This window comes from Vulpes lagopus, chromosome 14 (assembly GCF_018345385.1).
Source record: "Vulpes lagopus strain Blue_001 chromosome 14, ASM1834538v1, whole genome shotgun sequence".
Classification (NCBI taxonomy): domain Eukaryota; kingdom Metazoa; phylum Chordata; class Mammalia; order Carnivora; family Canidae; genus Vulpes; species Vulpes lagopus.
In genome coordinates, this window is record NC_054837.1 from 29,099,111 (window position 1) to 29,126,041 (window position 26,931).

Consider the following 26,931-nt stretch of genomic DNA (forward strand, 5'->3'; position numbering starts at 1 on the left):
CCGGGCCATGGATCTCGGACGCTGGCTTGCGCGCAAGCTCGCGTCGGGGCGGCCCCAGGCTTCTTGCAAGCGGCGCGGCGGGCCTGCGAGGTGGGGCTGCGACGGCTCCCTCGACCTCCTCCTCGTCCTCGGCGGCCCGCCGAGTCAGGCCCGGCCCGCGCGGGGGGCAGGCGGCTGCTGCCTCGGGCGGAGGCGGAGGCGGGGGTGCGGCGGCGGGCAGGGGCCGCTGCCTTCGCTGGAGCCCCAGCCGGCCCGCGCCTTTGCACCGTGCTCCATGCATCCGGAGCCCGCCCCGCCCCCGAACAGCAGCAGCCCCGAGCTTCCCCTCAGCGGAGGCAGCACCACCAGCGGCAGCCGCCGGAGCCGCCGCCGCAGCGGGGACGGGGAGCCCCCGGGGTCGCCGCCCCCGCCAGCCGCCGTCACCTACCCGGACTGGATCGGCCAGACTTACTCCGAGGTGATGAGCCTCAACGAGCACTCGATGCAGGCGCTGTCCTGGCGCAAGCTCTACTTGAGCCGCGCCAAGCTCAAAGCCTCCAGCCGGACCTCTGCTCTGCTCTCCGGCTTCGCCATGGTGAGCTCGGGCCGCCCTGCCCTGCCCCCCCCCCCCCGGTCCTGGCCGCTCACTCCGCAGCCCCGACGGGGCCCACCGGGGGCCGGCTGGGCTGGCCGGGCGGACGGGGGGGTTCGAGGAAGATCGGGGAGAAAGGTGTCCTGGATGCTGGAGGGTCCAGAGGTACTGGACCTGAGGAGAGGCGGGCGACAAGTGACATCGGTGTGGGAGATTGGATGTCGGACACATGTCCGGGGTGGGGGCTCAGGTGCCTCCAGATGGGCGAGTTTGTTGCAGCAGGTGGGGAGAAAGCAGAATCTGTGAAGTAGATCTATGAAGACAATCCCACATGTGTTCAGGGGCAAAGGAAGGACGGAAGGGGTCTGAGCTCCGTGGGAGCAGGTGTCAGGAAGTGGGGAGGAGTCGGACCCCTGCGCTTTCTTGTGACCCCACACTTGAGGCCAGAACATATTAGCCACCTCCTTCTTTCAGCTAGTAGAGGGGATTTCCTGACACGCTTTCTCCCACTGCACTTTCCGAGAGCCCGAGCCTAGGGTTTTGACAACTACTCTCCACCCTCAGTTTCTTCCCCAGAAACTTGCCATTGAGTCATTGGATGTGGGGGAGGAGGGTGGGACGTGTTCCCCTTCAATGGGCTTTCAAGTGATTTGGGTGGAGGGTCAGGGGTAGTTTCCTCCTCCCCCGCCCAGCTGAGCTGGAGTGAGGGCTGGGGTAGGTGAGGCCGCAGGTTGGGCTGAGAAGTGGTCCTAAGGGCGCCTTCAGGCCCGGAGTCTGCGACGTCAGGGCCTGCAGAACAATTTACAATTATCACTGCGTGACATCAGCCTGTGTGAGTGGGGTCTGCCCTCCTCTCCCAAGGTTTCTAGCCCTAAGCACTCCTGCCACCCCAGTGAGTGAGCTAAGCCCTGGCCTTGAGGGAGGGAGTGGCTGCACCCTTGTGTTTTCTTGGGAGTGTGTCTGGTACTCTCCCTGTGTTCTACAAACAAGTGGGCCGACCGCTGGAGCCTGAACTTTTAGAAGCCCTGAGCAGGCCCAGCGTACACTGGACCTCAGTGAAAAAGCCAGGTGATTGAGGGTGAGGAACAGCTCCGCTCGCTCTGCCACATGCTGCCAGTGAGACCTCAGGCACATTTCTCTCTGGATTTTTTTTTTTTTTTCTCTCTCTGGATTTGGATTTCTGAGAGGGGATGAGAGAATCTGCGTGTTTGTGTAAGGGAGTGGCACACTAGTTTTTAGTTTAGGTCATATGATGGATTTCTAATCTGTCCCAATTCCTTAGAGACTAGTCTCTGCCTTTGCCTAAAGAATCTGTAAGACTAGCCGACATTTATCATTTACCTGTACTAGGCATTGTTGAGGCTCCCTAAACTTCCACACTAACTCCTCAGCTGCCCTTTGAGATGGTTATGTCACAGGACTTTCCCATGGCCATAGAGCTAGTCTGCTAGAGCAGGATCCTGAGTCTTCTGGCATCCAGAACCATCTTGGGCACTTACGCCTTTTGTGGTGTATAGAGTTCTTTTTTTTTTTTTTTTTTTTTAGATTTTATTTATTTACTCATGAGACACACACACACACAGAGGCAGAGACACAGGCAGAGGGAGAAGCAGGCCCCATGCAGGGAGCCTGACATGGGACTTGATCCCGGTCTCCAGGATCACACCCTGGGCCAAAGGCAGGCGCCAAACCACTGAGCCACCCAGGGATCCCCCGATGCAGGATTTGATCCCCGGGTCTCCAGGATTATGCCCTGGGCCGAAGGCAGGCACCAAACCATTGAGCCACCCAGGGATCCCATGTTCTGATCATTGTCCAACCAGGTGAGGTGTTCGGACCCAGTCTCCTAGGAAATGAGAAATAGAGCAGGAAAGTTTCTTTTTTTTTTTTAGTTTATTTATTCACGAGAGACACAGAGAGAGAGAGGCGGAGACATAGGCAGAGGGAGAAGCAGGCTCATGCAGGGAGCCCGACATGGGACTTGATCTGGGGTCCCCAGGGTCACGCCCCGGGCTGAAGGCGGCGCTAAACCACTGGGCCACCCAGGGATCCCCAGGAAAGTTTCTTTTAAGCGAAATAAAATGTTACAGTTGGGAGGACAGGGAATGACACCATTAGCTTTTAGAGCTGTGATCTGTGTTTAAGATGGTAGCACACCTGTTCCCCTTTTTCTTGGGGTCATAAATGCATAGCTCTTCAGGCTCCTTCCCACTCCAGGAGAAGTGAGGATCTGCTGGGTGGTGCTTTCTTGCCCTCTTCCTAATCAAATGGCACCTTTTCTGTTAAAAACAGTGCAGGAAGTCAGGAGGCAGGGGCAGCCAGTGGCATTGGGTGGGCTTCAGCTCACCCAGAATGTATCTTGGGGGCCTTTATTTTCCCTGGTCAGGGTGAAGAAGGCTTCCTGGCTCTGCAGATGAACTCCCCAAAGTTCTGGCAGGGAGGGGCTGAACCCCATCACAGCATCTATTCTGGGGAAGCAGTTATAAGAGGAGTAACTGTTTGCTGTGAGTCTTTAAATCTATGGGAGAAGTGGAGTGGGGGTGGACAGACAGACCCAAGAGGCAGGCAAGTCTGCCTGTGCCCCCCAACCCCGCTACAGACTCCCAGCCTTGTAAGTGAGTCTCTGAGAGGATGGGGTGCCACACAGCCCGGCACCATGGAAACAGAGTGAGCAAGTTTCCTGGACTACTCTCCCTTGGCCTGTGAGTCAGCACAACCAACTTCCTGCCCCCAGAGGGCTTCCTTCCTAGAGACCTGGAAAACCAGAGGCACTGATGTGACCTCTGATCTCCGAGGGTAGGAGAGTTGGCAAGGCTGCCAGTATCACCTGTTCAGCAAATGAGATTGAGGGAGGGTCTCCCAAGAGCCTGGAGGGGATTGAGACTCCCCGTCATAGGTGAAAAGGCCTGGCCAGGTGCCCTGGTGTGGTGGAGAGATAAGGTTGTGGGATCTCAGACAAGCTATATTCTCTGGAGCCAGTTTTTTCATGTGGACAAGGGGGGATACATATCCTGCTGTGCCATGGATTGTGTGAGGATTCATTATGAGTCCCAATTGAGCCCACAAAAGGTTTAAAAATTTTCAGGATTTTTTTATTTTTTTGAGATTTTATTTATTTATTCATGAGAGACACAGAGAGAAAGAGAGGCAAAGACACAGGCAGAGGGAGAAGCAGGCTCCATGCAGGGAGCCTGATGCGGGACTCGATCCCGGGACTCCAGAATCATGCCCTGGGCCAAAGGCAGGAGCTAAACCGTTGAGCCATCCAGGGATCCTTTTTTTTTTTAAAGATTTTATTTATTCATTCATGAGAGACACAGAGAGAGAGGCAGAGAGAGAAGCCCGATGTGGGATTCGATCCTGGAACCCCAGGATTACACCTTGGGCCGAAGGGAGGTGCTCAACCACTAGTCACCCAGGTGTTCCAGAAATTTTCAGGATCTGATCATAGACATCTTAGGTGGACCCTCTGTAGTCTGCACACAAGAGTCCCACTCCTGACAGCATTTCTAGAAACAATAGGCTTTTGCTGGGCTCAGCATCCAGACTTCCAAACCAGGGTCCCTGGATGTAGCACATGATCAGCTGTAGCTGGTCCCTGGATGTAGCACATGATCAGCACCTGTAGGTGCTGCTTGAGCCGAGGGTACCCTCATGGGCCATGACTCCGGGCATCTGTGCCTCAGTTTATCTCTGTGAGGGGCAGCCTGACCTTGCATCCTGCAGGACTATAGTAAGCAGACTGGCAGTCTTGGTTTGCTGGGGAGGGGCAGGCTGTAATGTTAGCCTAAGCAGAAGATAATTGGGAATGTCAGCCTGCTGCCGTAAACAAAATGCTTTCCACGACCTGGGATCAATTATTTTTGGATTATCTGCCTCCTCAAGTTCTCTGCCCGCCAGAACCCTTTTGTTCCTAGGTTCCAGAGCGGGTTCAGAAGTTGCTTGGAATTTCTATGAAAATTAGTTGGAGGGAAGAGCTGAAATCATAAGACATTGAGCCTCTGGGATATGTTCAGAATTCAGGGGGCATGGAGATGAGTGAGAAATTACTATTATTATTCACAGTGCTAATTACTAATAGTAATTACTGCTTTTGTTGATTGAGCTTTTGTAATAGGCTGGACATTGTGCTAAGTATTTTACTCGTACCATCTCTTGGGATCTTCACACAACCTGGAAGGATAAGTGCTTGTCCCTGGTGAATAACTTGCCCAAGTTTACTTGGCTGGTAAGCTGCAAAGCCCTGTGACCCTGGTGTAGCCCCATTGTGGAAGAGGACTTAGAGTGGTAGGAGGACAGTGCTGGGAGGCGCCAGTATGACAGAGCAAAGTAAGAACAAGGACTTGAACCAGACAACTTGGGTTCCAGTTCTGGCTCCACCCATTATAACCATGAGATCCTGGAAAAAATTTTTAATGTCTCTGGGCCTACTATAGTAGTACCTACCTCATAGGGTTGGTGTGAGCATTCATTGAATTAGTATTTGCAAAGCACTTAGAATGTACCTGGCCCAGGTTTTGGGGAATCTCCCTCACCCTTGTTCTCATGGGACTGCTTTAAAAGGGTTAACTTAGGGCAGCCCGGGTGGCCCAGCGGTTAGCGCTGCCTACAGCCCAGGGCCTGATCCTGGAGAGCCGGGATCGAGTCCCACGTGAGGCTCCCTGCATGGAGCCTGCTTCTCCCTCTGCTTGTGTCTCTGCCTCTCTCTCTCTCTCTCTCTCTCTCTCTCTCTCTCTCCTATGTATTCTCATGAATAAATAAATAAAATCTTAATAAAAATAAAAGGGTTAACTTAGGGACACCTGGGTGGCTCAGCACTTTAGCCCCACCTTCAGCCCAGGGTGTGACCCTAGAGACCCGTGATGGAGTCCCACATTGGGCTCCCTGCATGGAGCCTGCTTCTCCCTCTGCCTGTGTCTCTGCACCTCTTTCTCTCTGTGTCTCTCATGAATAAATAAATAAAATCTTTTAAAAAAAAATGGTGAATCTAGTCAGGGAAGATGTTACAGGACCTTGGCTGGCTGTTTAAGAAGTATAAACTCTTTATGTAGGCAATAGGCAGCCATGCAAGGTTTTGGAGGGAGTTACATGATGAATTCTAGAATAATCTTCATGATGTTACTATTTACTAACTTCCAGGTAGGAGACTAGACCCATTTCTTTCCTTCTAATTTAGTCCTCAGATCAACTCTTAAAGGTACATACATAGATAAACTAGGGCTTGGGGCGCCTGGGTGGCTCTGTTGGTTAAGCATCGGGCTTCAGCTCAGGTCATGATCTCAAGGTCCTAGGATTGAGCTCAGCAAAAGTCTGCTTCTCCCTCTGCCCCTTCCTTGCTTGTGCTCTCTCTGTATCTCTCTCAAGTAAATAAAATATTTTAAAACAAAACAAAAAAAAACCCCTAAGGCTCATAAGAACATAGAGATTAAGATATCCAGCTAGTAGAATTCAAGGCCTGGTCTGACTTGGATCCATTTCTACTTAACTGCTCTTTGGCTGCTGTGAGCTGGTTGATAGCTGGGCCTTTGAATCCTTCCAGATGTGCAGTTCTGCACTCTGGGCTGTTTATAAATGGAAATTTGTCGAGTGCCCCAAGGGGAGGGCACTCTTTGCCTAGCTGAGGAGCCTTTTGTGAAATTTCATAAGTGCCTGTCATGCATTTCTGGAATTTTCACTGGGAACCATGTTGAGTTCTGCTGGTGTTGGGTTCAGGGCTGGTGAAGGAGAACTCTAGGATTTCTCAGGGTGGCATGATGGTGATCAGTGTTTGGGGTTAAGGTAGGGTCCCTTGGAGAAGTAAAATCCAGGTTTAAGCAAGAGCCAGCAGGTTTCTCTCTAACAGGACTTCTGGATAGCCTTTCATAAATCTTATTTTATTTTATTTTTAAGTAATCTTTACACCCAACTTGGGGCTTGAACCCACAATCCTAACATCAAAAGTCATACATTCCACTGATGGAGCCAGCCAGGCACCCCTTGGGTAGCCTTTACTATTACTCCCCGAAGGGATGTCACAGACTAGTAGGACCACAGATTCCTTTCTTCAGAGGAGAATCTTGTGGGACTGTGATTTGACAGTCAGCCCACTTTGGTTTTTGAGCATTGGTCTGTTCAGAAATCAGCCAGCTTTTTCTTTAAAGGGCCAGATAATAAATATTTTCAGCTTTATAGGGTACACAGTCTTGGTGGTAAACTACTCAATTCTGCCATTTAGGCTCAAAAACAGCCACAGAGGATGGGGAAATGAATAGATTTGGGTGTATGCCAATAAAACTTTATTTACAAAAATTAAGCACCTACCCCTCAAAAAAATGTTAGTGCTACCTGAGGTGTCTGTATCCTTATAAATGAGATCTGTTTTAATACAATGTGTATATTATAAATTCATAAAAAGACAAAATTAAAAAGTTTAAAGGAGGAGCTAAATAAATGAATATCATTGGAAGTTCTAATAGGATCTTCCCGACGGATCACCGAGGATTGTCCATCAAATATGTTAGAGAAACATGGAGCTGAAATACCCGAAGATTGGGTCTTACATTCATTTATTTCTTCTTTTCCTTTTTTAAGATTTTTTTTTATTTATTCATGAGAGACACACACAGAGAGAGAGGCAGAGACGCAGGCAGAGGGAGAAGCAGACTCCATGCAGGGAGCCGCATGTGGGACTCGATCCCGGGACTCCAGGATCACGCCCTGGGCCAAAGGCAGGTGCCAAACCGCTGAGCTACCCAGGGATTCCCCCTCATTTATTTCTTCAACAATATTTTACTAGAGGGATAAACCCTAGTGTTGGATGCTGGAGAAACCGTGGGGAGTAAGAGTAGAGTGGAGAAAACAAGTCGTGTAATTATGACTTTAGGACATGTTTGGTAAGTGATGTTGGGGAAGCATGTATGGAAGGATACATATTACAGTCTTATTTCCCTAAATGTTTGGTGCCTGCCATCCTCCCTGGGGTGGGGATTTTGCTGTCCTACTTCCTGCACTCTCCCCAGCGGAGCCTCAAGATCCTCCAGGCACATAGTAAGCTCTCAGTACATATTTCCGCCAATGGGTCAATGATCCCGTCCTCACCTGGGAGGCCACAGAGCAGGGGTGACTTGGGAGGTAAAACCTGGGGAAGTTGGAATTAGATGTACAGAAAGCCTAGGCCTGTCCTCCCTGGAACCTGCAGGTTCAGACTATTTGGCTTATGACATAAGTTTAGTGAATTGCAACCAGCATTTTTTTTTTTTAATGAAATAAGAATGGAACAAAATAGTAGTGTGCACTGGTTGTTGTAAGGATAGGATATATCAGCGTCCTTTAAGGGGAAGTATTGTTTGGGGAAACTTTTGTTTCTGCCATAAATGTGTGTCTATTTATAGAAACATTTGGAGTACTGGACTATAGTGGTCAAAAGAGTTTGTAAACTACTAGACTAGGCCTCGATCCTGTCTTAATAGATGGTTTGCAGTTGAGGTAGGACTGGCAGGCCCAGACAGCTCTGGTTGACCCTAGGTGACTGTGCTTGGCAGCCCTTGTGTTCCAGGCTGCGGCCTAAAAGAGTGACCAGTGAACCCTAGGCTTGGAAAAGGACAGTTGGATTTCCCAACTGTGGATGCTGGGATCAGGCCAGGCATAGGAGGGCTGCCTTGGAAGAGCCTAGAAGTCCAGATGCCAGGTGGTGGGGGTGTCCATGGAGCTCAGCAGGAGTGAGGAAAGGTGGTTGGCATTTGGGCGGAGCAGGCAAATGCCTGGCAAAGCCAGGCAGGCACCACTCCTTGCAGAGTCATGTGGTCCTCTTCTTGGCTCCTGCTTGAAATTTGGCATCCCAGTGGCTCCTGTGTGGGATTCATGGACCAGTGTGCGGTGGAGCTGGCATTCTAACTTCCTTCCTATCCCTCTAGGCCCCATGTGGCCAGGTTCAGGCAGGCCCTTGGCTGGCTGGAGCTGTTTATTTTGGGTTAACGGGCCCAGCACTCTGGCTATATTTACCTTGTGAAGCTGCTTGCAATCTGATATGATCTGATCTCTCTGGGACTCAGCTGGGGCCCTGGGTGTCGCCTGCCAGCTTTAGCAAGGCCCCCTTGAATTCATTGTCCCAGTCTGCGGGGAGATTTCCCCAAGAGGGAAGCATTCTGGAAAAAACAGTGGCTCATATTCCTGGGAATGCTTTTCATCAGGATCCAAGATGTGTGCCATCTATTCCTTTTCCACAATATACCTTTCTGCAGCCCCATGGCACTGAACTTGGTTCCCAGTGTGGGAAAGGTACATACAGCCAGCCTGTATGGTCAAAGTCCCAGCAATTGTAGGGGCTGGTGAGGGTGATGGGGTTTCTTCCAGAGCTTGGCAGCAGGGTCTTTCCTCTTCCTTGGAGTGGCCAGCCTCTCCCCACCTCAAAACCTCAGGGAAGGCTGGCTAGTTCTGGTGTCTCCAGGCGGGGTATGTCATGGTAGCTGTGATTTCTGGTCCTAGATCCTCTGAGTGTGACAAATGATACAGAAAGGGTGGTCTCTGTCCCGCCAAGGTAGCCATCTGGCCCAGTGTGATTTGGAACACACTTTCTCCTTATGGCCTAGGTTTGGAGCTGGGGCAGATGAGGCCCAGAGTGGGGATCCGACTTCCTCACCTACCCCGGAGGGCAGAACCGTGGCTCACGGGGTCTGTTCTCTCCAGCCTGAGCTGACAGTGTCCCCGAGCTATTCTTTTTCTTTTTTTATATTTTATTTATTTAAGCAATTTGTACAGTGTGAGCCTCAAACTCAGGACACCAAGAGCTACATTTTCTGAGCCAGGCAGATGCCCTGGGCTATTTCTCTTCTGCTTCAAGACCCCTGCTTTTCTTTCTTCCTCCCTTCCTTTTCTTTTCTTTTCTTTTCTTTTCTTTTCTTTTCTTTTCTTTTCTTTTCTTTTCTTTTCTTTTCTTTTCTTTTCTTTTCTTTCTTTCTTTCTTTCTTTCTTTCTTTCTTTCTTTCTTTCTTTTCTGTTTTATTTATTCATTTGAAAGAGAGAGAGAGAATGGATGAGCAAGAAAGGGAGAGGGAGAAGCAGACTCCCCACTGAGCAGGGAGCAGGGAGAGGGAGCATGATCCCAAGATCATGACCTGAGCTGAAGGTAGATGCTTCACTGACCAAGCTGCCCAGGTTCCCCCCTGCTTTTCTTTTTCTTTTTTTAAAGATTTATTTATTCATGAGAGACAGAGAGAGTCAGAGACATAGGCAGAGGGAGGAGAAGCAGGCTCCATGTAAGGAGCCCGATGTGGGACTGGATCCCGGAACCCTGGGATCACACCCTGAGCTGAAGGCAGACTCTCAACCGCTGAGCCACCCAGGCATCCCTGCTTTTTTTTTTTTTTTTTTTTTTTTTTTAACTAAAATTGATTTCTTTCTTTCTTTTCCTTCCTTCCTTCCTTCCTTCCTTCCTTCCTTCCTTCCTTCCTTCCCTCCCTCCCTCCCTTTTGTTTACTTAACAGAGAGCGAGTGCACTAGCAGGGAGAGTGGCAGAGGGGCTTGATCCCAGGACCCTGGGATCATGACTTAAGCTGAAGGCAGACACTTAATCATCTGAGCCACCCAGGCATCCCCTTTTTAACTAAAATTTCTTGAGCACCTCCTGTGGTCTGGCCAGGTGTCAAATGCTTACATATCAGGACCTCATCTCTTGTCTCCTCAGCGACCATCTTAGTCCATCTGGGCTGCTGTAACAAAATAGCAGACTGTGTGACTTATAAACAACAGATGTTTATTTCCTCACATTTCTGGAGGCTAAAAGTCCAAGATTGAGGGGCTGGCTTCCTAATTCACAGCTGCCATCTACTCTGCCCTCCCATCCCAGGAGGGGCAAGGCATTCTCTGGGCTCTCTTATTTGTTTATTTATTAAGATTTTATTTATTTATTCATGAGAGACACAGAGAGAGAAAGGCAGAGACATAGGCAGAGAGAGAAGCAGGCTCCATGCAAGGAGCCCAGTGTGGGACTCCATCCCAGGACTCCAGGATCACAACCTGAGCCGAAGGCAGACGCTTAACTGCTGAGCCACTCAGGCATCCCTGGGCTCTCTTTTTGAAAGGCACTAATCTGGGCACCTGGGTGGCTCAGCGGTTGAGCAGCTACCTTTTGCTCAGGTCATGATCCCGGGGTCCTGGGATCCAGTCCTGCATCAGGTTCCTTGCAGGGAGCCTGCCTCTCCCTCTACTTATGTCTCTGCCTCTCTCTGTGTCTCATAAATAAATAAATAAAATATTTTTAAAAAAATAAAGGCACTAATAAAGGGGGCACCAGGGTGACTAAGTCGAATAAGCATCTGCCTTCAGTTTAGGTCATGATTTGAGCATCTTGGGATTGAGTTCTGCATCGGGCTCCCTGCTCAGAGGAGAATGTGCTTCTCCCTCTCCATCTGCTGCTCCCCCTGCTTGTACGTGCGCTCTCTCTCTCAAATAAAAAAAAAAAATTTTTTTTAAGGCACTAATCCTCATGTCCTAATCACCTCCCAAAGGTCCCACCTCCTAGCACCATCACCTTTGGGGGTGAATTTAGAAGGAGCATAACATAGTAGCGCTCATGTGAGAACAGAGCTCCTATTCCCTCCTTTGTACACAGGCTTTAGCGCCTAGTGGACTTGAGTTCAGAGCTTCCACTTAGCAGTACTTCTAACCCCTGGGGCACCTGACCTCAACTCTCTGAGGCTGTTTCCTCATTTGTAAAAGAATAATAATGGGGCTCAGTCAGTTAAGCAGCTAAGCTGATGCCTTCATCTCTGGTCCTGATCTTAGCTCATTGAACGCTTATAACAACCATGAGTGGGCTCCTGTTGTATAAATGTAGCACAGAGAAGTTGAAATACTTGTCCAAGGTCACCCATGTAAGTGGAGGAACCCATTCATTCTTTTTTTTTTTTTTTTTAAATTTTTTTTAATTTTTATTTATTTATGATAGTCACAGAGAGAGAGAGAGAGGCAGAGACACAGGCGGAGGGAGAAGCAGGCTCCATGCACCAGGAGCCCGACGTGGGATTTGATCCCGGGTCTCCAGGATCGCGCCCTGGGCCAAAGGCAGGCGCCAAACCGCTGCGCCACCCAGGGATCCCGGAACCCATTCATTCTTAATGGCTGTATAGAGCAGACCATAGTTACCTGTGCACATACCCCAGTAGTCTGCTCAAGGCCTGATGTACCTAATGGGTCTGGACATTTCCAGTGACTGAATAAATAGCCAGTGGCCCTGGGCAGCAGGCTTTCCTGATTGTCTCTTCTCTGGTTTCATGTTCCGGGGCAGCAAGCCAAAACAGGAAGAGGAAGTGCTGGGGGTGGGGAGGTGGTGGCAGGAGGCCCGCAGTGGTGGAGGGTGTCCCCCTTTTACAGTGTGGGCAGGCCTGGTGACAGAGACCAGAGGGCCTTGGGATGTGTCCCTTAACTCCTTATTCCCTGGTGGCCTGCCCTCACCCGTGTGTACTAGGAAGTCTCAGGATTGGCTTTAGGCCACCAGTGATCTTAAAAAAAGTTGAAATCCTGCTGGCACTTCCCCAGATTTATATGAGTTTGAAACATTTTGTAAACTCCTGGGCTGAACAGTTCATAAGGTCATCAGTTGTGGCAAGTGTAGGGCAAAAGTCTGTGAATCTCGTTGAAATTGTCTGAAAAGTGAATTATATATAAATCTAGATTTTCTAAGGAGGGTATCTGTTATTTTCACCAGATTGTCAAAGGTACAGGCCCCAAATCAGCTTTGCCCTGTGACCTTCATCTCATCATGCCCCCTCCTTTTATAGATAAGAGGGGAGGTTTTTTTTTTTTTTTTTTTTAATAAAGATTTAATTTATTTATTCCTGAGAGACAGAGGCAGAGACACAGCAGAGGGACAACCAAGCTCCCCACAAGGAGCCCGATGCAGGACTCTGTCTCGATCCCGAGACCCCAGGATCACGCCCTGAGCCGAAGGCAGACACTCAACCGATGAGCCACCCAGGCATCCCAAGAGGGGAGGGTTTTGACCAAGATCAGACAAGGAGGGATCCCTGGGTGGCGCAGCGGTTTGGCGCCTGCCTTTGGCCCAGGGCGCGATCCTGGAGACCCAGGATCGAATCCCACATCGGGCTCCCGGTGCATGGAGCCTGTTTCTCCCTCTGCCTGTGTCTCTGCCTCTCTCTCTCTCTCTCTCTCTCTCTCTGTGACTATCATAAATAAAAATTAAAAAAAAAAAAAAAAAAGATCAGACAAGGAAGCAGGGGGTGGTTCTGGAATCAGGACTCAGACCCCCTAATTTGGCCTTGCTGTTCTGTCATCCAGAGTATACCTCTCCATCAGGAGAGTAAAAACCCCAAAGAATTACATATAGAGATAGTGGGTTTGGGGATGAGGAACTGAGAAATAATAATAAAGCTCATTTTTATTGAGTGTTTACTCTGTGCTAGGCACCAAATATTTTACATGGATCTAAGTATCTTTTTTTTTTTTTTTTAAAGATTTTATTTATTTTTTCTTGAGAGATAGAAGGAGAGACAGAGCCAGAGACACAGGAAGAGGGAGCAGCAGGCTCCATGCACCGGGAGCCCGACATGGGATTCGATCCCGGGTCTCCAGGATTGCGCCCTGGGCCAAAGGCAGGCGCCAAACCGCTGCGCCACCCAGGGATCCCCTGGATCTAAGTATCTTAAAAGCAACTTTGTCCTCATAATTGTCCTCTGATCATATACCTTTATTTCCATTTTACAGATAAGGAAACTGAGGCCCAGAAAGTTGAAGGAGCTTGCCAGAGTCATATAGCTGAATAAAGTGCAGAGCAGTCAAGGTTCAAAGCCAGGCAGCATGGGTCTAGAGCCCATGCTCCCAACCACTGCTCCACACTGCCTTTCCAGGCCAAAGGAAGGGTACAGAGAGGTACAAGAAATGAAGGCAAACATGGCCAGGCATTCAGGCAGGAGGAAAGCTAGTGGGAAAACAGAGCTCACCCCTTCCCCAGGGTAGGCTGATATGGCGTTAGTGGGTACATCTCAGCATTGGACCTGCCCCTCTCTCAGCCTGGTACATACATAGCAAGCACTTTAGGAAGGATCACTATCCTTAATGGCATTGCCATTGGTGCTTGCTGCCCTTGTCCCTCTAGCCTGGGCAGGCAGACCCTGGCAGTGAGCCCACTGCCCCCTGTTCCAGCCCATGTCTGATGAGCTAGCTCCTTCACATGGGGATGATTTGAAAGGCCTAGGTGAGAAGCAGCCAGTGGCAGGCAGGTCCAGAACATGCCCCTGGTGACCCCGGGTCCACGGGTCTCCAGGAACTGGGAAGCAACTAGTGCGTCAGCTGTGGGGCCTGGAGCAGGGGCTAGGGGAGGAGATGGCTCCAGGGCTTGCGAGCCACACTGCAGCAGCACCAGGTTCTGTCTTCTAGGAAGCCTCTGCGTTCCTTGTTGGTTGGTGCGCTGTGTTCTCAGAAAGGGCCTGGGCCTGACGTGGGTGGGCCTTCGTCCCTCTACGCCACCCTCTTCTTGGCCCTGGAGCAGGACTTGAGGGAGAAGCCTGTGCTTGGGAACAGATGTGGGGCCAACAGAGAGAGTGGTTAGTGGTTGCCCTTTTTTTTTTTTTTTGGTAATAAAACTGTATCATAGTAAAATATACATCAAACTTAACCATCTTAACTGTTTGTGGTGGTTGGTTTTTAATACCTGGCTGGATGGTAGGAGCTGTGGTTACTATTTGGGAAATGTTTAGCATGTACCAGGGATTCTCATTTGTTAAACTCATCCTATGAACTATGATATCTCGGGTTTGCAAATAAAGAAGTGGAGGCTCAGAGAGGTTCAGTGACTTTCCCATGTGGCTAGCAGGTAGCAGAATGGGGATTCAAATCCAGGCAGCCTGGAATCCAAACCCACTATCCTCACTAGTACTTTCTCAACCCTAAGTGAGTGGATCCTGTTCATCCCCATTATATAGATAAGGAAACTGCGGCTCAGAGAGGCCAGGTGACTTGTGCAGGGTCCACAAGCTTGGCGGGAGGGAAGCCAGGATTTGAGTGTGGCTCTGTGGGCCTTTAGGGTCCTGGCACTCAGCCCGCCTCTTCCCTTCCCCCTAGGTGGCGATGGTGGAGGTACAGCTGGATGCCGACCACGACTACCCGCCAGGGCTGCTGATCGCCTTCAGCGCCTGCACTACAGTGTTAGTGGCCGTACACCTGTTTGCGCTCATGATCAGCACCTGCATCCTGCCCAACATCGAGGCGGTGAGCAACGTGCATAACCTCAACTCGGTCAAGGAGTCGCCCCATGAGCGCATGCACCGCCACATCGAGCTAGCCTGGGCCTTCTCCACTGTCATTGGCACACTCCTCTTTCTGGCTGAGGTAGTGCTGCTCTGCTGGGTCAAGTTTTTGCCCCTCAAGAAGCAGCCAGGGCAGCCCCGGCCCACCAGCAAGCCCCCAGCTGGCAGCGCTGTTGCCAGCGTCAACGGCAGCAGCACTGGCGGCATCACCCCGGGCCAGGCTGCTGCCATTGCCTCCACCACCATCATGGTCCCCTTCGGCCTGGTCTTTATCGTCTTTGCCGTCCACTTCTACCGCTCACTGGTCAGCCATAAAACGGACAGGCAGTTCCAGGAGCTCAACGAGCTGGCTGAGTTTGCTCGCCTGCAGGACCAGCTGGACCACAGAGGGGATCACCCCCTGACGCCCAGCAGTCACTATGCATAAGCCCTTCTGGGCTTGCACACTTCAGATCTTTGGCCTTACGCTGCTCCCCACAACCTCCTGCTCCAGCCATAGGGACAGCCAGCTCAGGGGACTGAGCTTTTGTCAGGGAGCAGAGAGTGAAGGGAAGAGGCTTTTTTTTTTTTTTTTTTTTTTTTTTTTTTTTTTTAAAGAGAAAGGACTGCACTTTGAAACTTTCCTCTGAGAGAGTAAGCACTTCCTGTTCTTCCAGCTTCGGGTTCACCTCCCTTAGGAGGCCACTGTGGGAGCCAGAGGGGGGCCAAGCACTCCCTTTGTCTCTCTCCATCCTGAGTGCCAGTGCCACTTGGATGCTTCTTGTCTTTTCTGTCTTAGCCACCTTCCCCGTTCAGTGTCTCGTGTGTGTGTGTGTGTGTGTGTGTGTGTGTGTGTGTGTGTGTGTGTGTGTGTGTGTACACACATAAATATACTCATAATGGATACTTCTTGTGTTTGTATTTGTTGGGTCTGGACCACCTGGTATTAATTTCTCCTGGTGCCCCAATCAGGTGAGCCTCTAAGCAGAAAAAAAAAATTCTTGACATTTTTGAAAAATTTCAAACCTGCAAAGATGTTGCATGAATAGTGACTGAAATATAGTCCGTTCTTGTTACTCGACAGCAGTTGTGTCCTATGAATTAGTGGAAGTTGAACCATTGTTCCTGTGTGGTTAGGTTCCGACGAGCCTCTGGTCACCATATTTTGTTAGCTGTTCAGAGGTGACCTTGCATTATGTGTTTGTTTTTGTTTTTTTATTTTTAAGTAATCTCTACACACAGCACTCAGATGAAAAATCACCAAGATCAAGCGGTGTGTTTCACCAACTGAGCCAGCCAGGCGCCCCTATGTGTGTTTCTGTTTAAAGACACCTTATTTAATTTAATTGTTGATTGGTGAACAATGAACTCACTCATGGCTCACAGCATGCTAACTTGTACCTTAAATGAAGCTTTTCCCAAAGGTATTTCTTTGTAAGACATATCATGGCTGCCTTTTTTTTTTTTTTAAGTAATCTCTACACCCAGTGTGAGGCTCGAACTCACAACCCTGAGATCAAGAGTGGCACGCTCCACTGCCTTCTTTTTAAATAGCAAAATCACCGGGGCACCTGGCCAGCTCAGTCAGTGGAGTGTGACACTCTTGATCTCAAGAGTGGTGAGTTCAAGCCCCATGTTTGGGCATGGAGCCTCGCGTAAAAAAAAAAAAAAATTAAAATTAAAAAATAAAAAATAGCAAAACCAACAGAAAGCACCAAATGTGAAAAATGTGGCCTAAATCGACTGTGAAAAGGACACTTGTTTAAGAAGGCTGAGACAGAATGGTGCTTGTTTGACCTCAGCAAGCAGGAGATTCACAGATAACTGAAGCTGTGAATGAGGAGAAAAAGCGATATTTTTCTCTGTGAGGTCCCATGCATTGGTTGCCAATACCATCCTTCATGCCTAAGTACTTCCTCCTAAAGCCAAGGACATTCTCCTATCTAACCTCAATTCAAGTGATTGGATTCAGGGAATTTGACATTGATGCAGTACTATTTAATAGGACATTTGTGTTCAGTTCTCCACAAGTCCTGAGCATGTCCTTTCTGGCCATGATTTTTCCCTTCAGGGTCATGTATTGCATTCAGTCGTCACGTCTCTTTAGTTGCTTTGAATGTGGAGCAGCCTTTTTTGTCCTTTGTAACATGGACATTTCTGGAGTCCAGGCCTATGGTTTTTGTAGAATGCCACCTCAGTCTCATTTCCCCGATAATTTCCCGTTATTATTATAATCAAGATGTGTATCTTGGCAGGAATATTTGTCTCTTTTGCAGATGGCAAAAATTGACACCCAAAGAGGTTAAGTAATTGGCTAGACTTCAAGCCTAGAAAGTCTGGCTCAGGCCCTAGGCTGTCACAAAAATCTTACATACTGATTCTGTCTTTGCTTAAGAAATTGGGAGATCCAGCAGCAGCAGCACTGGTCCCACCCCACCTTTTTTTTTTTTTTTTTTAGATTTTTATGTATTAATTCATGAGAGACAGAAAGAGAGAGAGGCAGAGACATCCCAGGATCACAGACCTGAGCCAAAGGCAGACGCGTCCCTGGTCCCACCTCACAGAGTAACAGTGAGAAGGAACAGGGTTGCAGCGCCCTCTTTCCCAGATATGATTGCCACAGTCCCCACCATTCCCTTGTCTCACACCAGGCCAGCTTTGTTTATGTTACTTGCCTGGCCCCCCATGGTCCCAGAAACCCAATACAGAACATGGTTTTATAAAAACAAAGTCCTTTGATCCAAGTAGAGGTTGGTTGGGGGTGGGGGGGGAAGTGTGGCCTTAAGTTCTTGTTTTGTGCAAACTCAAATGTGCTAGAAGCTTTGTGGGCTAAGTGGGGCAGAGGATCCTCTTTTTTCTCTATTGTAGCTTTTTGCTTCTGTCATGCATTATATGCACCAGGACCCACCCCCACCCCCCCCCCCAGTCCCAGGACAGCCTCCCTGACTGGGACTGAGTAGTGGGGAGCAGGAGCCCCTGTGTGGAACTCTCCACTCTCCCCAGAGAAGACCTAGCCATCTTCCATGTGTTCCCCACTCCCACCCCTCCCTGCTTCTGCAGAGACCTGGGAGCTGGCTGCAATGATTTCTGGCCTGCGACTCTAGTCTTAAGTGTTCCTTCCTAAATTTGCCTGAAGTCAACAATCACCAGATTAGCTTGCAAAATTTAGATATCTAAATCTTTCCCCTGGAAAGTTGGTCCAGGTAGATCTAGAATCTTTATTTGGGATGGGGTGAAGGGGCAGAGGGAGAGGCAGAGAGAGAATCGTAAGTAGACTCCACGCCCAGCACAGAGCCTGAAGTGGGGCTTGATTTCACGATCCTGAGACCATGACGAGCCAAAATCAAGAGTCGGAATGCTTAACTGAGCCACCCAGGCACTCCAAGAAGAATCTGTTTTTAACGAACACCTCTGGGTGCTCAAACCCAGGCAGCTCAGGGAAAAGCTGGTAGTTAATGGACAGTCTTTCTTTAATTTCAGTTTTATTTATATTTCAGACACAATACATTGACAGGTTCCAAATACAACAATGAAAAGTCACCCTCCCTCCCCTGTTCCCAGGTTCCCAGTTTGCTCCAGAGGTATTCCTTGTTGCCAGAGTATTGTGTTGCCATCTAGAGAGATTTCATACATAAACAAGAACACCTCCTACTTTTTCTGGGGGAGGAGGGGAAGGTAACCTGTACGCTCTGCCACTGTCCTGTGCCTGAAGAGCAGTTAGATCTAGTTTAAGTCCAGTTACTCTCTATCTCTGTGACTTGTGAGCCTCCCTGAAACCTGTTTCCTCCTCTAAAATAGCGCCAATAATAGAGGACACCCTCAGCAGTTGTTGAGGGGACATGGGAGAGAATATATGAAGCTGTCAGCACAGGGCCTGGCCCCAAGTGAACGTCCTGTGTCCCACGTGGGCCAGACTCAGCTTTCTGATGTGAGAGGTACAGACAGAACCATGCCTTGGGGTCAGGCCACGTCACTTATGATTTAGAGAGCAGAAAGGAAGTAGTGTTTATTGAGCTTTTACTGTGTGCCAGGCACTTGCTGAGGGCTTAGTGAACATCATGGTATCACAGGGTTATGCTTCGGACATTGGGCTGAAAAATTCTATTGGAGAGTGTCCACATTATAGTGTGTTCAGTGAGATCGTCAACTGCTACCCACTAGTTGTTGGTAATATTTCCCCCTGCCAGTTGTGACAACCAGAGACGTCTCCAGATGTCGCCAAATGTCCCCAGGGAGGGAGAGGAGGTAAAATCACTCTTGGATTAGAAACACGCCTTATTTCATCTTCATGTTAACCACGGTAACCTGAGTGGCGAGGAAGGTTATTGTCCTGTATTTAAGAGGAGGAAGCCTGGGGAACAGAGGGGTTAGATGCCATATCTGAGAACACAGCTTCTACATCACTGCTGGGATTCACACCCAGGCAGTCTGCTGAGCTCCTGTTCCTACCCATTATGTAAGAGTGCCTTTTATCTTGCGGAATGTTGTCTAGAATTATGCAAAGCTCTTCCCAGACCTCTGCTTCACAATTAACCTCAATACATGTTACTTGTTATCATTACATCTGTTAGTAAATTCTCCAAAAAAAAAAAAAAAAAAAAAAACCTGTGAAATCTCCCAAGTGCCATTTTACACAAGGGGCCACTCTGGTCACTTGCTTAGGGTCACAAAGCCAGTAAGTCAGGGGTTCTGGCTCCAGGTGCACATTAGAATCATCTGAGGAACTTTCTGAAGGCCCAGGCTTCACCCCAGACAAAAATCTGGGCTTGAGTCCTGGGTGTCTGAGCTTTTAAAGTTACCACAGGATACCAAGGTTGAGCGCTTCTGTGTTGGGTTAAGAAGCCAGGTCAGGTCTCAACCCCAAATCTCAGTGGCCAATGTGACCAGATATAGGCTCTCCTCCCTGGAGTATGGGAGAGGTTAGAAACCTAAACACACCTCCTCTTTCTCCCCCAGGGTAAATCCATGCATCCCCTGGGGATGTCTTCCCTCTACCTAAAGCCTCTCTAGCTGCACCCTGTCCCTCCCAGTCACACACCACAAGCCCTGGACTGATGCCACCATGTTCTCTTTTATACTCTTGCCCTCAGGAATTGTAACCTAGAATGAAGGCTGTACCAAGAGGGTCTCCAAAGCCAGCTGGGGAGAGGATAATCCAGTGCTGGGAGGAGTAAGGTGCCCTTTGAGGGTGCCAAGGGTGTGCCCAGAGTCACCACTCTCCACTTGCAGAAGCCACACCGGTTTGAGCAGTTGGGTGGCGGCCTGGAGTTTCTCCTGAAGCTCTGGTGTGCTCCCTGTGGGAGCAAGGGGCTGGTGGGAGCTAGCGACTCATAGATGCTATACCAACGCCCTCTCCTCAAACCGCACCTATACCTGCACTAGGAGGGGCTAGGACAGATGTGCAAGTGCAGGCCTGGGGCAAACCACCTTACTCATGGGTGTTTTGGGGTAAACTGGTCTGCAGGAAATGAGTTTTGAAGGGGAGGAACCCAAAAGAACCAGCTGGATTGCCGGAGGCAAGAGACCTGCCCTCTGGTCCTGCGCTTGAGTTCCATGGCCAAAAGAGAACCCAGGAGCTTCCTCGACCATATCAGAGGCTGGAAAGTATGCCCGCCCCTCACCTGGCATCAATCTTCTTTTTCCTCAGGCTTCTTGAACATGGCCAAGGCTTCCTCCAGTACACCATCAGGGTCTAGAATTTTGATCTGGAGGGAAGCAATAAGGAGTTGGATTGGGGAGCATGGAAGGCCCGGGCTGCCAGACTTTGGGGTGCTGCCCACTTTGGAGGTGCTGTCTGCCTTGTGGGCTGCTGCCAGTCTCTAGGGGAATGCCCTGGCTGAAAACAAAACCTTGTCTGTTCCTTGGCTGGGCTGGGCTGGGCTAGGCCTGACCAGGCTGAATGTGGCTGCGGGGGTGCTGTTTCCTGACTCTCTGGGTGTGGCCCCAGGGCCCTGGTATGTGCTGCCCACCTCAGGAATGGGGAACTGGGTGGGCTCAGGGGCCTCATCGCGACCAAAGTCAATCATTGTGCCACACTTGGCCACGTCGTCCACCCAGAAGCCTTCAAACAGTTGACCATGGTCCAGGTGGAAAAAACGGCCCGACCCATTCTTCATGCCTCTCTGCCAGTAGCCCTCGTAGCGGTTCCCGTTCTCTGGGGAAAGGACAGGGTCACATGGGTGCTGGGCATACCTCACCAGACCAGACTACGAGGATGGCTCCTCCACACACCCAGGCCAGACACTGCACCCACAGGGAAAGCCAGAAGGAAGCCAAGCCGACTAGAGTACCCTGGGCTGGGCTGCCTGGGGTCTGGAAGGACTAACCTATCAACATCAGAGCCCGGGGGAGTGTCAGTGACTTCCATAATCAGACCTTGTCCACGGCTCACCTCTACTACTTACCTGAACTTGGATGAACAACATCATTTCCTATTTGTAAAAAATAAAGCTAAGAACATGAATAGGCAGTGTTTTTCCAGCACTCATTCTGCACCTGGTTCTTTGCTATGTTTCTGACCTCACTCCTCACCAAAACAGTTCTATGAAGGATAACGGACTCCGTTTTTCCAGATGGAGCTTGCAAAGCTCAGGGAGTCTGATTGACTTGCTCAAGGTCACAGAGCTAAGAAGTGGCTGAGCCAAGATTTGAAGCCAAGGCCTGTTCATCCCAGGAGCCCATGCCTTCAAGCACAAATTCATTCTTCTGCTCCGCTGATGGTGGTGGTAGTGTAAAAGTAATACTAATAAAGCTAACACCTCTTAGCTCAGACACAACCATGTGATCTTGGGCAAGTCCCTTAACCATTTTGTCTTATTTCCTCCTTTGTAAAATGGAGATAACATAGCACCTACCTCATAGAATTGTTGTAGAGATTAAATAAGTCGATACACGGAAAGGATTTAGAAGAGTATGGATAAACTCTAGATGAGAGGTCAGCAAATTTTTTCTGTAAAGGGGCAGACAGTATTTGTGGGGCACAGGGTCTCTGTCATAGCTACTCAACTCTGCCATTGCAGCGTGAAAGCAGCCATGGACAATATGTCAAAGAATGAGTGAGTCTGGTGTGCCAATAAAACTTTACTTACAAAAACATGTTGAGCTGGATTCGGATTTGGTCCAAGGATCGTAGTTTGCTGACACCTGCTACATACAAGTATGAGCTAATAATATTGTTGAGCACCCACTATTATGTGTCAGGCACCATGCTCAGCACTTTACAAACCTCATTTAACCTTCTCACTAACCCTCCTTAAGTTGTATTTTTATCCTTACTTTACAGATAAGAAAACCAAAGCACAGAGAGTTTAAGCAAATTGCCAAGGTCACATAACTAGTCAGAACTTGATCCAGGATTTGAACCCAGGCAAGCTGGCTCCAGAGTCCAGGCCACTAGAAATGATGCACTTAGAGCCCTTACAGTATTTGTGGCCACAACAGGTGCTCACTAAGTGCAGGCTATTACTAGTAGGCACTCATTGAAAGGCACAGAGCTGAGTGCATGGGGGATTGAGAAGCCAGAAGTAGCTGGCTTAAACCCTCCTCAGCTGCCCTGATGTCTCAGTTTGGCCAGATCTCATTGGCAGTTGGAGTCTTGAGTTTTCAGGAGACTGGGCTCTGGTTTGTGTTTCACTAAGCACCTACTATGTGCCAGGCACTGAGGAAAAGGGAACAAAACAGATATGCAGTCCAGGTCCTTATGCAACTCACAGTCCGGAGAGACAATGACACTAGCTTTATAGATAGCATACTACGTGTCAGGCCCCAGTCCTAGTACCTACGATGTGTGTACTACTATTATTCCCATTTTACTGGTGAGGTCACTGAGGCCCAGAGAGGTGGAAACTTGCCCAAGATGACACATCTAGTATTAAAAAGGAAAGGAAGAAGCTGCTGAGGAGAATGTGTATTAGTGGGATGAACAGGGAAGGCCTCTGTGAGGAGGAGACAGTGCAAAGATCCAGAGGATCTTCTTTCTCTTGCAGGAAGAGAGAACAGCAGTTCAAGGACCCTGAGGGAAAAGTGTGGGAGGAACTGAAAGAAAATGAGTAAGTTTGAAACAGGGATCCTCAGGGGAACAGGGGTGGGAGGCACTCCCATAGGCCTGCAGACCCTGTGGACCACAGTAAGGGCTCTGAACTCTGTCCAGAGGTAAGAGGGAGCTATGGTAAGGTTGAAAGGGCAGCGACAAGGTCCAATCTCTAAAAAGCTCATGCTGGTTGCTACGTAGAGAATGGACTAAGTTCTGACACTGAGACAGTTTACTCATTACTCTTTCCTCCATCTCGGAATTTTTTTTTTTCTTAAGATTTTATTTATTCATGAAAGACACAGAGAGGCAGAGACAGGCAGAGGGAGAAGCAGGATCCATGCAGGGAGCCCGATGCGGGACTCGATCCCAGGACTCCAGGATCACGCCCTGAGCCAAAGGCAGACACTCAACCGCTGAGCCACCCAGGCGTCCCTATCTAGGAATGTTTTTCTCTGGCCCAGTGCTAATCAGGCTCCTTCTCTTCCTTCAGATCTGTCCAAATGTCACCTCTTCAGAGAGATAGTCTCTGACCCTAAATCAGTCCAAACAGCCCCTGTCCCCAACTCCTCTGTCATTGTCCAATATACCTCCCAATTTAAAGGGATGTTCCTTAGCATTTTTGACCTCAGAACCAACAGACGACGTTGACCTTGAGCGAGTGACTTAACCTCTCTGCCTCAGTTCACTTGCAAAGTGTGGATGGTTAGAGTACCATCTTACAGAACTTTAAGGCGGATTAAATGAGCTCAGTGCTGTGTAAATGCAGGCTATGATTATTATGACCATGAGAAAATGTCTTAGGGACGCCTGGGTTGAGCGGCTGCCTTCTGCTCAGGTTGTAATCCCAGGGTCCTGGGATCGAGTCCCACATCAGGCTCCCCACGGGGAGCTTGCTTCTCCCTCTGCCTATGTTTTCTGCCTCTCTCTGTGTCTCTCCTGAATAAATAAATAAAGTATTTTTAAAAATGTCTTAATTGTTGATGTGCATTGTTAGGCTCCCCCTTCAGCATATAAACTCCCCGAAGGCAGGGATCTGGTCTGGCCATTCATCTTAACCAAGCTAGAGTGGGGCTTTCTGGGGCGAGGCAGGGGGGCAGAGGGGCGTGGCCAACCGGAGGGCTGCCCTGAGAGTGTGGCCAGCAGGTCGTTGGGGCGGGGCTGGCTGGGACGCGGCTGGACACTTACTCTGGCGCAACATGCCCTCCCCATGCGGCTTGTCATTCAACCACTGGCCTTCGTAGAGGTCACCGTTGCTGTAGTACATGCGGCCCCATCCGCTGCGCTGGTTGCCACACCACTCACCCTCGTAATACTCCTTGGGTCCAAAAAACTGAATCCCATAGCCCTGAAAACAGGAAAGTGTCCCTGTTCACAGCACGCCCCCATCACTAGGAAAGCCACCCTTATTTTGCCTGGCATCCCAGCCACACATTTGGACTACTTCCCTGCTTCCTTCCTCGACCCTACATCCCAAGCTGATGGTCGCACATTGAAAAAGCTCCCCAGGCTGTCCTTTCCCCTACACCCCTCTCCTACCACCTTCCCTCCGCCCATCATCATTTCTGCCCTCCACTCGCATCCTCCATGAAGAAGCAAGATGCATTGTTACATTGCTCATCTGGTCTCGGTTGTCTTTTCTCCTCAGCTCTGATTTGATCCTATTAAAAGTCCCAGATGCCTCCGGGAATCAGACCAAAGTTACAGACTTTTGTCCCCCGAAAAATGAAGGCCATACTTAGCGACCAACCACAGAGAATCATGCACTCCCTGTATATCATACCTAAGGAAGTTGGGTGATGCAGCCCAAGCCTACCCCTCAAAATCCTGAGTCTCTGCATAACTTTTAAGGCCCCCATCTGCCCCTCCCATCCCTGTGGGCACACCAACCTTGCTGTTTGACATACACTTTGCTACTTCTGACTACTTTGCTACTTCCCCTTCTCCTTTTTTTCCTCCCTGGTTAACTCTTTGTACCTTTTGGTATTACCTCCTACAGGAAGCCTGCCCTGAACTCTCGATTCCTGTGGGCTCCCTGTGAAAACGTCTATCCTAACACCATATTGTTTTTTTTTTTAAGATTTTATTTATTCATAGAGACACGGGGGGCTCGGGGGGGCAGAGACACAGGCAGAGGGAGAAGCAGGTTCCACACAGGGAGCCCGATGTGGGACTCGATCCAGGGTCCCCAGGATCAAACCCTGGGCTGCAGGCGGGGCTAAACCGCTGCGCCACCAGGGCTGCCCCCTAACACCATATTGTATGTGGATTGTTTATTTGGGGATCTTTCTCCCCACTGGTCAATAAATGATTTAAGCGCAGAGATCGCGAAATCCTTTGCTCTACCACTTCCAACAGTGTGTGACCTCAAGCAAGGCACTTCACCTCTCTGGGCTTGGTTTCCTTTTTTTTTTTAAGATTTATTTATTTATTCACAAGAGACACACAGAGGGAGGCATAAACATAGGCAGAGGGATCATGCCCTGAGCGGAAGGCAGCTGCTCAACCGCTGAGCCACCCAGGTGTCCCTCTGAGTTTGTTTCCTTATCAATAAAATGAGATGGATGATGATGATGACTTTGTGAGTTGGTTGAAGCACCATATGCCACATTCTGGGATATGGTAAGGATCCAGGCATTTATGGGGATAAGGACATACATGCCTCTGGCTGGCTTCTACCACCAGGACCGTCCTCTCTTGTCCTGTGGCCAAGAGGGTGGCCTCTGCTCTCTTGATCCCACTTTTCCTACCCCCTTTCTGTACAAGTCCAGCAGAAGGTGGGTTCTCAGAAAGGAACGCCCAGGGAAAAGAAAGCCAGGAAATGAGTGGGGCAGATGGGGAGGAGACTTGGCCCCCACACAGCTTGGCTGGCTTCTTGTAGCTGCAGGTTACATGGGCTCCTCCCTGGGCCCTCTCCTTTTGCTTCCTGTTTCCTGGGTTTTGTTCTGAGAAGCCTTGATGATTTCCCACCCCTTCCTTCTCCCACGCACACAGTACTCTTTTCCTCCTTTTGTCAGCCCTCCTCCCCTTTCTCCCAGGTCTCTCTGGCTGCTCCCCTCATGCACACACAAACAGAGTCTGCTTTCAGCCTGGCTCACACCCCAGGGCTTGATGGGAAACACTCACTGATTTTTTATCGCCTTTCCACCAGCCGGAGTATACTTTCCTGTGCTTTCCCATCTCTCGGTCAGAAAAGCTGAGGGTGCCATAGCCATCTCGCTTCCCAAACTTCCAGTCTCCCTCATACATGGCTCCTTTCTTCTTCCAGATCTGTGTTCCTTTTCCTGATGACACACAGAGGGGTGGACACTGCAGACATGACAGCCATGGGGCTGGAGGGGCAGATGCTACGTCTGCCTTGGCCTCAGGGACCCCTAGAGGACTTGGTGATTCTCCAGGGCTGGGCCAGGGTCTATGCCTCATCTCTAGACCCCCAGCACCAGCAAAAACCCCAAGATTGTTCCATTTCTACAAATAGCAGCTCTTCAGCCCTTTTCCCTGAAGCCAGATTGATAACAGCAACCCCCAAGAAGAAACCTGCCTCTTCTTCTTCTCTTAATAACAATGAGCTTCATTTCTTAATAATACTGAAGGTTGCACCAGAAGGCCAGAGTTTCTAGAAAATGTCCTGCATATTTCTTCAGTTTCTCTTCAGAAACACACATGGGAACCTATGTCCTACCACTCCAGCCTCATCTGTGTCTTCTGCCCCCAACTTCCAGACTGCCCTCCAACCACTATGGCCTTCATACTGTTCCTGGAACCCACCAGATATGCCTCGGCCTCAGGGCCTTTGTACCTGCTTGTCCTTTGGCCTGGAATGCTCTTCTCCAAATATTTAGTCACTTCCTACCTCTTACAAGTCTCTGTTCAAATCTTTTTGCTCAATGAGGACTGCCCTGCCCATCCCATATAAAATCACAAGCCTTGGGGTGCCTGGGTGGCTCAGTTGGTTAAGCGTCTGTCTTGGCTCAGGTCATTATCCCAGGGTCCTGAGATTGAGCCCAGCATGGAGTCCTGCATCAGGCACTGCATGGAGCTCCCTGCTCAGTGGGGAGTCTGCTTCTCCCTCTGCCCCTCCTCTTGCTTATGCTCTCTCTCTCTCTCAAATA

At 49.6% G+C, this 26,931-nt stretch overlaps 2 protein-coding genes across 3 annotated transcripts in view; one reads left to right on the forward strand and one right to left on the reverse strand.

Annotated features, from left to right (window-relative positions):
* Positions 1-15,866, forward strand: ORAI1 (ORAI calcium release-activated calcium modulator 1). Its single transcript, XM_041728994.1, has 2 exons — positions 1-574; positions 14,627-15,866. Exons 1-2 carry the CDS (start codon positions 8-10, stop codon positions 15,236-15,238), a joined length of 1,179 nt encoding a protein of 392 aa, XP_041584928.1. The 5' UTR covers positions 1-7; the 3' UTR covers positions 15,239-15,866.
* The window catches only part of MORN3 (MORN repeat containing 3), a 21,654-nt gene continuing 8,261 nt past the window's right edge, over positions 13,539-26,931 (reverse strand). The window contains exons 3-7 of one of the 2 annotated variants that reach the window (XM_041728996.1): positions 25,946-26,103; positions 24,008-24,167; positions 20,760-20,944; positions 20,412-20,495; positions 13,539-14,070 (exon numbers count right to left, since the gene is read on the reverse strand). In XM_041728996.1, the coding sequence (XP_041584930.1) occupies positions 20,418-20,495; positions 20,760-20,944; positions 24,008-24,167; positions 25,946-26,103 (581 nt within the window). In that variant the 3' untranslated portion in view covers positions 13,539-14,070; positions 20,412-20,417. Of the gene's footprint in view, positions 14,071-20,411; positions 20,496-20,759; positions 20,945-21,724; positions 24,168-25,945; positions 26,104-26,931 lie in introns of those variants that run through there. The other variant, XM_041728995.1, reaches the window with a different exon arrangement.

Bases quoted from the DNA above. Each gene is read 5' to 3' on its own strand.
- ORAI1 (XM_041728994.1), top strand. From the start codon at position 8: ATGGATCTCGGACGCTGGCTTGCGCGCAAGCTCGCGTCGGGGCGGCCC. The intron at 575-14,626 runs GTGAGCTCGGGC...CCTTCCCCCTAG, and splicing joins TGCTCTCCGGCTTCGCCATG to GTGGCGATGGTGGAGGTACA.